At 43.5% G+C, this 12325-nt stretch overlaps 1 protein-coding gene across 10 annotated transcripts in view; it reads left to right on the top strand.

Moving 5' to 3' along the window:
• The window catches only part of DCLK1 (doublecortin like kinase 1), a 286204-nt gene that overhangs the window by 264263 nt on the left and 9616 nt on the right, over window positions 1–12325 (top strand). For 4 of the 10 annotated variants that reach the window (XM_084768720.1, XM_084768722.1, XM_084768724.1 and 1 more), the window contains one exon: window positions 4388–4461. The exons of 4 other annotated variants lie outside the window; for them this stretch is intronic. In XM_084768720.1, the coding sequence (XP_084624846.1) occupies window positions 4388–4461 (74 nt within the window). Of the gene's footprint in view, window positions 1–4387; window positions 5615–12325 lie in introns of those variants that run through there. 2 more of the 10 variants (XM_084768718.1, XM_084768714.1) reach the window with 1 other exon arrangement.

Genomic DNA, 12325 nt, shown 5'->3' with positions numbered 1-12325 from the left:
TTGGTCTGAGAAACACTAAAGCCTCCAACTTCCTGGTGTCAAATTCTAGAGTGCATATATCAATGTCCCACATAAGTTGAGTTTTTAACAGTTTCCTCTTTAGCCAGAGTCTGTACATTTTAGCAGCACATTCAGTGTGACAGTCAGTCCTTCAGGCCGTCTCCCTTTTCTCTACAAAGAACTTAAGACGGACGATAGCAAATCTTGGGGCAGTCCTCACACTGTGGACGCCCGGCTGCTCAGCTCATGCGCAGTGCTCAGTGACTAATCCTTTCTATGGGTGTTTCAGGGTTCCATTTTTCTTTCTGTTTTTGATCATGCTGGAGTGCCGAAGCTAAGATTTGTGTAAGTGACCTCTTTGATGGTCACTAAGCAGGTCTTCATTAGTAACTGACTGATAGGGACTTCCTGACTTTGCAAGAGGCGCAAGTATGTGCTCTCACTGTCACTGTTTGCCCCTCACGGTCCTCCAGGGACCTTTTCCAATACAGTGTGGGTGATAACATGTGAGTAAACAGACGGTTGCCCAAAGAATGTAAACTCTTTGGGATGTTCCTCAGCAATGATGAGGTTTTACACATTCAAGCTTTTCTTTTTGCCTCTATCTCTTTTCCAAAAAAAAAACTCAGTGCGGAAAAACAAAACAAAACAGTCCTCCACAATTTCCAGAGTGTTAGCATTCTTTGTCACCATCTAATCTCCACCAGGAATTTTTGCAAGCAATTATCTCTTGGGGGATACACAGTTAAACCAAGCTCTAGTTTCGTGTGCCTGGGTGTTCCAAAGGTTTGCTTCCCGTGGGCCACCATTCCCAGCACCACTGTCCACCAAAAGCAATGTTCCTCTGCTCGTACTCAGAGCTCATTCCTGTTACAGAGGGCATTTGTCCCACTTGGTTCATTTTTTTCCCCATAATTTCATTTTAATTGGTCTTTGGTTACATTGGCCTTGGCTGTTCAGTAATGGTTTGTTTAGTGTTCTGGGAGTCCTGTAGTGACTATGGACAGAAACTTCTGTGTGAATTTTCCAGTTAGCAAATAATACATCTTTGAGGACAAATCCTATCTTAATCAAACACTGATAAATTCTGGAACCAAATCTTTATGAACTTTTAAAAACTTCATCAAAGTATCTCAACGGAATATCAGTTCTCACGGATATTTTTTCTAAGTAACACAATTACATCATTTTGAATGCAGTTGTTTCCTTTTGCCTTTGTCTGTTTTGTTATTGGGTTTTCTTGTCTTGTTATTTGGTCTCTCTCTCTCTCTCTCTCTCTCTCTCTCTCTCTCTCTCTCTCTCTCTCTCTCTCTCTCTCTCTGAGACAAACTCTCACCCTGTACACCATGCTGACCTGGAATTCACTATGTAGCACTGGTTGGCTTCATTCAAACCTGAAACAACCCTATTTCAGCCTCCTGAGGTGTGAGTCATTGTGCCCAGCATGAATGCTATTTTGAAATCAGAGGTCTCATTTTATCACTAACATATTTTCCATGGCAACCAAACTGCATTATAAATATGAGTTACAGAGTGCCCTATATAACATTGAGTTACACATGAATTGAATGCATATTTTCAGATGTTTTAGGCATCGCACAGGACTGTGGAATAATCTCCAGGTTAGCCATTGTCCTTCAAGTCTCAAGTATAAAAAAATGCTGATGTCAATTTCAAAAGAAAGGGTCTACCCTTATGTACCTGCTCCAGGATGTTTTCCTCGCAGCTCTACAAAAACCCCTAGGAAGCTTCAAGGCATCGGGGTGGAGCTGGGAATTAGAAGCTGGCCAGTGTGATAGCCTTGCTTTTAGCTTTCAGAAGAACATTGACAAATTCCATAAAGTTGTTTCTGGTCCAAAGCACAAAGACTAAGTAGTGATTTTATCACAAGGAAAAAAACCCCAGAATTAAATAATATTCCCTTCTAAACTCTGAGTATGACCACAAAGCAATAATCTTTTGTGAAATTGTACTTTAGTGAAAGGTGAAATAAACCTTTTATGAATAATATAAAGACCACTTGACAATTTAATAATTCTGGTTTTATTTCCACATGATAAGAACTTCTCCAATGAATACAACACAGTGACTATTTCTGTTTGATAAATTAAAGCAAAAAATAAGTTTCCTTTAAAACAGATTTTCCTCTGAGCATACATATATATTTCCAGCAGGCTATGAGATACATGGATCTTACTTTAAATTGTTTTTGTCTTACATGGTCCTGTTCTTTTTAAATTATATTCACTTTTGGAATTTTTAAAATTTAGACTGGAGTATCCATTTGTGAAATTTTTTCTTTCTTTCTTTCTTTCTTTCTTTCTTTCTTTCTTTCTTTCTTTTTCCTTCTTGAAACAAATAGTCACCATCCTCTAAGTAGGATTTGCCTTTCTTTAGTTAGAAGTCTACCTGGCACAGGGCAGCAATGATTATACAGGAGTTTATGGCATACTTGTTTTCCTGAGTGACAGAAGAACAAAGGAGCATCCCAGCAGCACCCCCCACCCCCGCCCCTCTGTTCACAGGTGCCATTTCTGAAACACGTGAGAATGCATGGTCTGCACCACACTGCCTTTCTCATGTTGCCACTTTCCTGCTCTCTTTCTCATTCCACACATTGTATTGAGACCAAATGATGACCCCACGTGAAGGCTCCCGAGGGTCCCGAGTTGGCTGGGAGAGTAATTACCAACTGGAGCTCGTGGGAGTCAGGAGGCCCTTCTGAAAGGGTGGAAGATGGTGGCCTAGCACTGTCGAGCCAGGCAGTGTGGTCAGTGGAGGATCCGACGCTGCCCATGATATTGAGGTCCTCTGCCTCTGAAAAGGACTGCATTGTCCTGCCACTTTTCATAGCTGGCGGGCGAGTTTTAAAAAGAAGAAGAGAAGAGAAAGGGAAACAAAAGGATGCTTAAAATGCTATTTATAGACATGAGATGGAATTAGAGGTGACATTTTAACGGTGGGCTCTCTGAGAGCTGAGAGGCGGAAGGCAGGGTTAGATTTGCACAGCTTGATGAAGAACCCATGACTGCGGTGCCAGTTCCAATTTTTTCTCCCATTTAATGCTGTTTACTGTTTTAGTTGATAATTTTCCTAATGCTTTAACATTGTCCTTTTGAGTTTTGCCCATGCAAATGGAGCATTTCGGTCTAATTGAACAAATCCATACTAATCAGCTAATAATAATTGTGATGCTGGGAAGCGCGTGGTTCAATGGCCCTTGTGCCCTGCTGTATGGCACTCTGCCTGTAGATGGCAGTAGAGAACTAGTTACTTATCACCCTCTTTGTGGCCTGAAATAGAGGCCAAACAACCAGCTTCTAGAGAGCAAGTGTGCTCGGTTTTTTTTTTTTTTCTCTCTCTTAAAAAAGAAAGAATATATTTTGAAGATTAAAACCACACATTGCTTTCTCTGAACACATAGTTTCCAATCAGAACACCAAATCTTCAGAGTGGTGCTGAGTTTGAATGCCTGGCGCCCTGGCACGTTTTTTTGAACCGCCTTTTGTGAATTAGAAGTAGAAGCTGTCAGGAGCATCAAATCACTGAGACACTTGAAAGAGCTCCAGACTCTCTCTTCCAAAGCAAGGTGCATCCCGGGTGGGTAGAACAGGGCCGCAGGCAAGCAGCAGGACTATTGTTCTCCAGACTGAGGCTTTTACTCCCAGGTAGCCAAAGCTAATATCTTGTTCTAGAATAGACAGTACTGGGAACTTACTGTGTGTTGTATCTGCCGTGCCTTCTGTTAACGCTAAGCGCTTACCTGTACACATGAGCTCTGAGTGGTCACAGAAAGTTATTCTTAATTCTATTTTCCCAGAGAAACTGTACTAGCTCATCTCTTTAGCTGAAGAGTATAAAATTAAGAATAGCTATATATATATATTTTTTTGTAAGATCATCTCTCTCTTAAGTGTTTGTGATTTGTGCACTTTGCAAACCTCATTCTTTTCCTCTTTTATTTCTTAATTTTAACGCTGTGTGTTTAAGCCTACCGGGTATTGCTCGGGAGGGTGTCCAGTCTGTGAGCTCACAGTGACTAAAGCTGATTTCAGTTTTAATTGTAAAGCATTTTCTATTGTGTATCAGAAGGGGTATTTACAGCTTTTGAATTGGAGGACGTTGTTAAATGTATATATTCCAAAACCTGTTTGACAGACAGCTCTATCCTAACAAACTGGCATCCAGGATACTCGTAAGGGATTTGTGTTTTTTTTATTTTTATTTTATTTTCAATGTGCAGATTACGTTATTAGCTAGCTGCTCTGCAGAAAAAGCCTCATCACTGTGTGTACGTACGTACGTAGTTAATGAAGCGCTTGGACTGGAGTCTTAATTCTTGAGCACAATGTTGATCCACTGAGTTGCCCCATTTCTCTCTGCTCAGCTGGACCACGGGTTTACCATCAAGAGATCAGGGTCTTTGGACTACTACCAACAACCAGGAATGTATTGGATAAGGTATGAGATGGTGCAGCTCAACAGTCAGTGTTTCCATGGCAACGTGCTGGCAGTCTCCATTTACCAGTTCCTTCAGTGGATAAACATGTTTTTGATTTGTTACCCAGTCCATATGCTGCTTTATCGGTTTCATTTTAATCTTGATTGAGATGCCACACCCCCCCGCCCTCATTCCTTTTTTTTCCACCCATTATTCACACTGACATTTGCCAGCTTTCTTTCCATCGCGCACATGCTCAGTATCGACTTCCCCTTACGGTTAAAAGGACAGTATATCCCCCGTGCTGATGCCAAAGCCTTTGCCTGTTGTTGCTGATTGCAACACTGATGTTTCCAGTGCTCTTCCGTCCTGTAATAAACAGAGCCACAGTAGCACTTCAGTGTGTGGTCTGTAGAAGCATATACTGTCATTTTAAAGTCGTCCAGCCCAGCCTTAACCTTCTTAGATGATGGAACAATGCATTTACACATTAGCAGTAGAAATGCCTCCAAGTACAGTGGGCTACAGAATGCATTGTGTGTGTTGGTAAGCTTGTGTTTTCAAATTCTCCACCTTTCTGTTTCGTTTTTTTGTTTTACCGTTTCCTCCCCCTGCTCTCTCTCCCCAAAACTCCCCTCTATGTACTAGCTACTGCATGAATTTACTTTATGAATTTTGTAATTGTCAGATTATTTAGTTGGCTTATCTGCTTGAGCAAGGGGGTCTATGGGAAGTATTGACTTGTTTAACCGGCTTATGAATTCTGTCCCACCGTTTCCTATTCCAGTCAATGGCCCTGGCATGTCCTGCGAGGGGCATTGTGTGTGTATCTCTCTAGAGTTACCCACAAGCAAGATGGCTTGCGATGGTTTGAGAAATGAACCCTGAGAAGTTCTAGGGAACTTCTCTTCAGCTTAATGTCTCCAAAATGATCTCCAGGTAAAAGCTCCATGTTGTAGCACTTGCCAAGAAAAGCTGCCCCAGCTCCGGCATTTGTTCTGCTCAAGGAATGGCGTCCATTGGCAAAACGCAGTGCCCGCCTGACACTGTGTCGTGCGTCAGACTGCCAAGTTTTACAGGGGGAAGACATTTATACTCATATATGCTTTATATATGATATAATACTTTAGGTACAATATATAAATCTCCCCTACGATTACTGCTCCTAATTATTTTTTATAATTAGAGTCTCAAAACAAAGGGCTTAGGAAGACAGAGCAGGGACACTCTGGTGAATGATCAAATGCGGTACGGTCATGATGGTTTCTAGAGCTGCCTGTAGCAGGAAAACGCGCAGCCTCAGTAAGAGTGTCTAAGGAATCTTTCCAGAAAAGGCTCTTTGTGCCCTTCAGGATTGATCTAAGGGAGGGGATCCCACATCTACTGTTTCATCTCCCTAAGTAAATTAGCTTTGGGGGAGGGGAGTTAACTATGATTTGCCTTCACACAGACCCAGCTTTTGACTTTTTAACACTGAAGAACATACATTTCCCAAATTCTCATCTCCTCAGTAGACTCCACCTACTGAGCACACTCCTGAAGTCTCCCCCACACACCCTTCTGGGCCCTTCCCAGAGGACGGCTTTGTCCCAGGGGTGAAGGCTGACGGAAATGTCTACCTGTAGTAATTCGTCTCGTTCCCTTTCATACTTTATGTAAATTGAGTTGTACCATGCTGCTTCCTTTCTTACCCTATGTCCCCTGTCCTGGGGCATATCAGCCAGACGTCTCCATGTAGAATTGATAGATGGTGAAATATAGGCATAGAGTGTGTCTAATTACATCTATCCTTATTTGTGTAAAAATTAAAAAAAAAAAAAAAGAAAGAAAGAAAGGCATCCCTCAATTCATCTAATTTCAGAAAAAGGAAAATTCTGAGGAATTACAAAACTCCTAGGAAAGTGTCAAGTAAACATAATAATTAATACATGTGACCCAGTATTAAAAAGACTAACTGCAAGCTTAGTGACGGTTCCCATCGGCAGGCAAAATGACACGTCCTTGAGTAATGGGCAGGGGCAGATGGGAGATAATCTCTTTTTTCTTCCACAAATAAACTGCTCTGTTTTCCAGCTGGGGGCAGTAACAACAATGTTTATAGTTACTGCTGCACTAAACAGTGTACACAGTGTGTAAAGCTAAACTGGAGATGCGACACTAAAATCTCATTGCCGTCTATGCTTAATTAGGAAGTTTTATAATGCCATTTAGCCCCAGAATGAACATGCTCTCCTTGCTGATCACAAATGCTTCCCTTTTATCTCCGTGCAAGTGGGAACGTTCATCTACCCACGGTGGCAGGCCAACTTTTCAACATAAACAATCATTGCAGGCAAACGACCCCGCTCCCAGTTGTGTTTATAAGCATTTTTGGCGTTCACACTGCTCTTAGACGAGCACTTCAGTGCCCCGCTTGCATTTGCACAGTAGCTCACGTGAGGGTGTCAGCTGCTAAAACCTTGCGATCCTCAAATCGGTGGGATCCTCTTAATTGACATTTTAGCGCTCGTGGAGACATGACGGGGTCCATTTCCCCCCCCCCCTCTCTCTCTCTCCCTCTCTCTCTCTTTCATGCCCTGATCCTTTCTTAGCAACTCCACTCTCTTGCCTACAGCCAGGGAACTGCATTCTCTGCCTGGCCCATTTATCTAGGAGGCTTTACCACTCAAAAGCCCATCACCCCCTGAGCCTGGAAGCCTCGCTTCTCCCTGCTGCGAGTCACAGGGAACCATTTACAACCGCTCCATCCCTCTCTCCTCCCAGCGTGAACCCAGTCCAATCATTTCTACCTTTCTCCAGTGCAGACATCCCTGTGGCCTGTGGCCTGGCCAAGAACAGGCAGAAGAGAATTCTGCATCTGAAGTATGCAAAGCAGGGGCATGGCCAAAATGCAGTAACTCGGTTAAATAAAAGAAAAACAGGACACCAGATTTATATATATATATAAGTATATATATATAAATATATATATATATATATATATTTATAAAGATTGAAAAAGATGGAATGGGGAGATGAGATAGGACAAAAGGCTGGTTGAGTTCCCAGGCATGACGTGACTAAAATGTGCATACTGGCTTCAACCCCCTCCTGAAACAGTAAGTAATGAGCCAGGGCACTGGCAACCAGGCACTGGCTTTGGGAGGCTATTAAATGCCATCATGCTTGGCTGTTAACAGGAATGGGGTCTGTTAAATGTATCTTGCTGGGTGCAGGTTGGAAAGAGGTGTCCCTATTGAAGCCAGATAAGAGTCTCAACATAGTGTGAGTGCAGCAGACCTCTGCCCCCTGTGCCCAAGGAGACTTGTGTAGCCACCAGTTACCTTGGCTGTGCTGCAGCTGAGACAAGCGGATACCACAGCATGGGGTTGACCACTCCTTCTGACGCCCACCCTACCCCCTACCTTCCTCTGTAACAGAGGGGTGAGTTTAAAGCATCCAGCAAGTCGTAGACAAACTTTGCTGACAGAGAAGCTTCCAGAAAACAGTGAGCACTGGATTCTGAGTTGTCCCTCAGTAACCCCTGAGTGAGATCTCAGGCCAGGTTCAAAGAATCGGGAGTACTCCATCTCTATTGCTGTGGCAAGGAAGGCAGGAACAGCTGGACGTAGTAGTGCATGCCTTTGACCAGCACTTGGGAGGCAGAGGCAAGAGGATCTCTATGAGTTTGGGGCCAGTCTGGTCTGTATAGCAAGTCCCAGACCAGTCAGGACTACACAATGAAGCCTTGCCTCAAAAATAAATTGTTTTTTTTTTAATATGTTAAGTTTAAAAAAAAAAAAAGCAAATAACACGAATAATGAGGCACCTGGGCCTTGTTTTACCAAGCCAAGTAGGTGGCTGTTTAGCTTTGATTTTACTTCATTGGATTTGTTTTCAGAGGCCTCTTCTGAGAGAATTTCAACAACATATATGTTTTTCTGTAATTTTAACTGGTAACTAGAAAGGTGAGAAAAACCATGGCGCCTAAGTCCTCCCCTCAGTGGTTATGAATGGAAGACTCTATCTAACCCTTGCCCTGGGGCCCGGGACACCTCAGTGTCTGCTGAGTACCACTTGGAGTCTATTGTTACTTCATTGTCCCTCTTTTAACTCGAAAGCAAGCATGTGCATTCTTTTCTGCATGCTCACGTCTGCCTCACGGGCCCTAGTCACGTTCCCCGATGAGACTGGCATTCTTTCCTCGCGTTCCCTGAGGATGAGTTGTGACAGGCACAAATAGTCAGGACAGAAAGGGACTCCCTCACCGCAGGGATCCCCACTCAGTCTATGGAGAAAGAGGGTAAATGTTCACAAGCTGGAGTCAAAGGAGGCTCAAATACACGATGCACACACTGCCTTAAAAGCTGAGATGAAGTGAACTTTGGTCAGATCATGACAGGGACTCTCGTTAGCAGGAAGCCCCGGGTCGGGAGCCACCTTTTTTGCATTGTCGTCTGTGCAAAGGCCCCAAAACAGAACTCAGGAAGGATTGCCTTGTGTTTCCTTCACTTCTGAGAAAAATATGCTCCATACCAGAGACAGAGTCTCCTGGGAAAACAGACGATTATTGAGGGGGGAATCTTGAATTTTTCTAATACTTTCCTCGGGGTAGGCTCCTGAGCTGGAACGAGCCTTTCAGGCTGGCCAGAGCTGAAAGTATCAACGAAGACTGTGTTTACAGTGCTGTCTGCCCTCTAGGACAGGAATTGCATGCTACAGCAGACGGGTGGAATCTAGCCTTCTTCCTGATGAGCTAAGCTTTATTAGAATGCAGCCGCATCCATTCGTTGGCACGTGGTCCGTGGCTGCTTATGTCCTGGTGCGGCAGGTTTGAGAAGCTGCATCAGAACCAAATGACCTGAAACCCAAAACTTATCTATCTGGCCTGTTGCAAAGTCTCCTGACCTCTGGGTTTAAGGGGGCGAAGGGTGGGTCTAGATTAAAAATAGAATCTATTAAAAAAATGCAAAGTTCATGAGAGTAAGGATGGGACTTATTTAAAATAGCATCATTGCTAAATTAATCAATGAACAGTTGAACTCTAAAGAAGAAAATTTTAGGTTGCATGTGTTTTTGAAAGGTAGAGTTGAGGTAACTGGATTTTTCGTTTTTAACAACCCGTGAGTAAATAACCCTTTTGGCTCAGCTAAAACTATATTTGCAGTAAAAGCATCCAGGCCCTAACACACCTGTAAGACTTAGTTTATGGGTTTTTAAATTTTTTTTATATTATTTTTAAATTTTTGCTTAGGATAAACTCTGTCTGTGGAAACTCCTTAGCTCCCTGGTATGCTAAGGAACAAGCACCTGGCAGTTCAGTTTCTCTTCCATAGGGAAACTAGGGGCTGCGGAGCAAATGAAAAAAGTCAACTCAGTTCTCTGGATGCCCGAGCCCAGTGCCCTGCAAAGACCACCATTGTCCCCTCAGATGGAGGCCTGTGAAGATGGCAGAGTCATGCTAGTGGAGACTCTTTTACTCACCTAATTTCAAAATGCTGTGTCTGATCAAGATAGCCAGCACAGAAGAGCCCAGTTAGCCTTCCCTGGAAAATGAGAAATGATGTTTCAGAAACTCACCTTGAGCCTCCTTTCGCCATTTTAATGGCGATTTTTACTGTAGGGAAAATCCATGCTATTATCTCCAGGGACTGTGGCTAGGCCCTCAAAGGATATGGCAGCCAAACTAAACAGAGGTGTGCTCACCTTGGCGATAAACACGACAAAATGAGGAGGGATACCTGGATCGATTCGTTAGTTTAATTTTAATGGCAAGCAAATTATAACACAGTCCCTACAGAGTGAGGGTTAGCAAGGAACGGGTCCCTGAGATTAATGCCCCAGCCTCCTAAGCAGTATGAATAATGGATGGGCTAAAAGGCAAAACGCACAATAATGTTCTTTTATTAATGAAATGAAGACTCGTTGTGATGGCTGGCAATAAATTAGGGAAAGCTAAAGAGGGAAAGTCATCAACGCTTGCGCCTTTGAAAAATGTAGTTTCTTAAATCCAATAATTACTGCCGTGACAGAAAACATCGCTGTGCAACAGAAATGAAGTACATCCCTTGCGAACCCTGCCCGTATTGCAGAGGAGAAATATTTTTGATCCATAGACTGTAAAGCCTATTATTTGCTAAGAGAAAACACAGCCCATTACAGTAGATTGATGGCGGGTATTAGGCATTCTGGTGGAATTTCATAGGTGAACATTTTCAGGGGCTCAGGCGTTGGGAGCTCCTCCTTCAGAGCTTGCACACGGAGTCTAGGAGACAGTGTGGGCAGGAGGCATGCCCAAAGGCATGTGCCCAAGCATTGTTAGCCGAGCTGGGACAGAAAGCTACTTGCCCCAACTCTACCAGCTGCTGCTGCTTCAAGAGGGAGAAGCTAAGCTGCCCTACAAAGCAGGTGTGTACCGAGAGCCATGATGCTTCCGGCGCAGCGAAGACAAAGCTGACTCTCCCGTTCAGACCCCTGACTCCTGCCCAGCCACACCCTGTCGCTGTGGCATAGTCTCCTCTTAAACCTTGCAAGGGGACCAGATAGATACAGTGCAAGTTCATTGGTGTGTATTTTCAAGTTTAACGGCAGAAGCAAGGGCTTAAAATGTCTGATTGAGTGTGAAACACAGGCTTACTTCACCGACAACACAAGAAGTCACTGGCCTGATAATTCTTCTGGTTAGACAGGGTTGCCTTTTATTTCAGTGTGCCTGGTGTTCTAAACGCCCAAAAATAGGCTAGACATTAATTCCTTTTAGATTCCCAGCTATGTTGTGTCCAGGTACCTGAGTTGCTGTGGTAACTGCCGTATTACAGCCATCTGTCACTTGCTACTGTAGCAGCCAGGGCTTTTTGTTTTGTTTTGCTCTGTTTTGTGTTTTTGTTTTTGTTTTTCAAGACAGGGTTTCTCCATGTAAGTCAATAGCCCTGGCTGACCTGGACTCACTTTGAATACCAGGCTGACCTCTGAACTCATAGAGATCTGCCTGCCTCTGCCTCCCGAGCACTGGGATTAAAGGCGTGAGCCACCATGCCCCACTAAGGCAGGGGCTTTATCAGAGCAAAAAGAAACAGACTAATGTAAACCCATCCTATACAGAAAAATCACCACAGATACCCACCTCAGACTATTAGCTTTTGACTCTGAGAACACCAGGATGGGCTTACGTTAGTCTGTTCTTTACATCATCTCATTTTTCCAATGATATGATCTTTCAACTAAGATCCCCAGTACACAGCACGGGGACCGAGGCACACACACATGTTTAGTTACTCATAGTTGGTTAACACAGATCAGCCTCGGAACACTTAAGGGGTGGGCCCTTGCTCACCTCTAACCTGTGGTGATAATTATCAAAATGTGATACTCCAGGGGCTCTTCATGCAATGGAGACTCGCAGAGGAGACATTTGGGATTTCAATGGCAAGTCTATACACGCTAGTTCTAACCAAACCACAAACACTGAGCAGAATAAATTACAAAATCATCCTGTCGGGAAGTCAATCATATGTGTTAATGGACCATTGCAAAGATAGGCAGCGAGGAGGAGACACTGAGAATATTTTATATCTGCAAATCTTGCATGATTGATAAAAATAAATGAAGGTGTAGAGGTGCCTCTCAGGCATTCAGAAAGGGCCTGGGGCTTACATGTGTGACGCACACCACTCTTCAGAGGACAGATCCTGCTCCAGATGTTTGCGGGAGGGTCTGCAGTTTTTGCACATTTGCATAACAATCTCTCTGAAGAATAAGCCACTGCACACAGCTCTGTTTTCTTGCCGGATCCCTCAGTTCTGAAATGCATATGGGGGCTACAGAATCCAATTGCAAGTAGTCAACTGTCCATATTTGAGAGGTGTGCTAATTTTGAAGGCTCTAATTAAAACTCTAAAGAAATCA

This window comes from Acomys minous (assembly GCF_964271855.1).
Source record: "Acomys minous genome assembly, chromosome: 19".
NCBI lineage: Eukaryota > Metazoa > Chordata > Mammalia > Rodentia > Muridae > Acomys > Acomys minous.
This window is presented reverse-complemented; position numbering and strand designations above follow the sequence as displayed.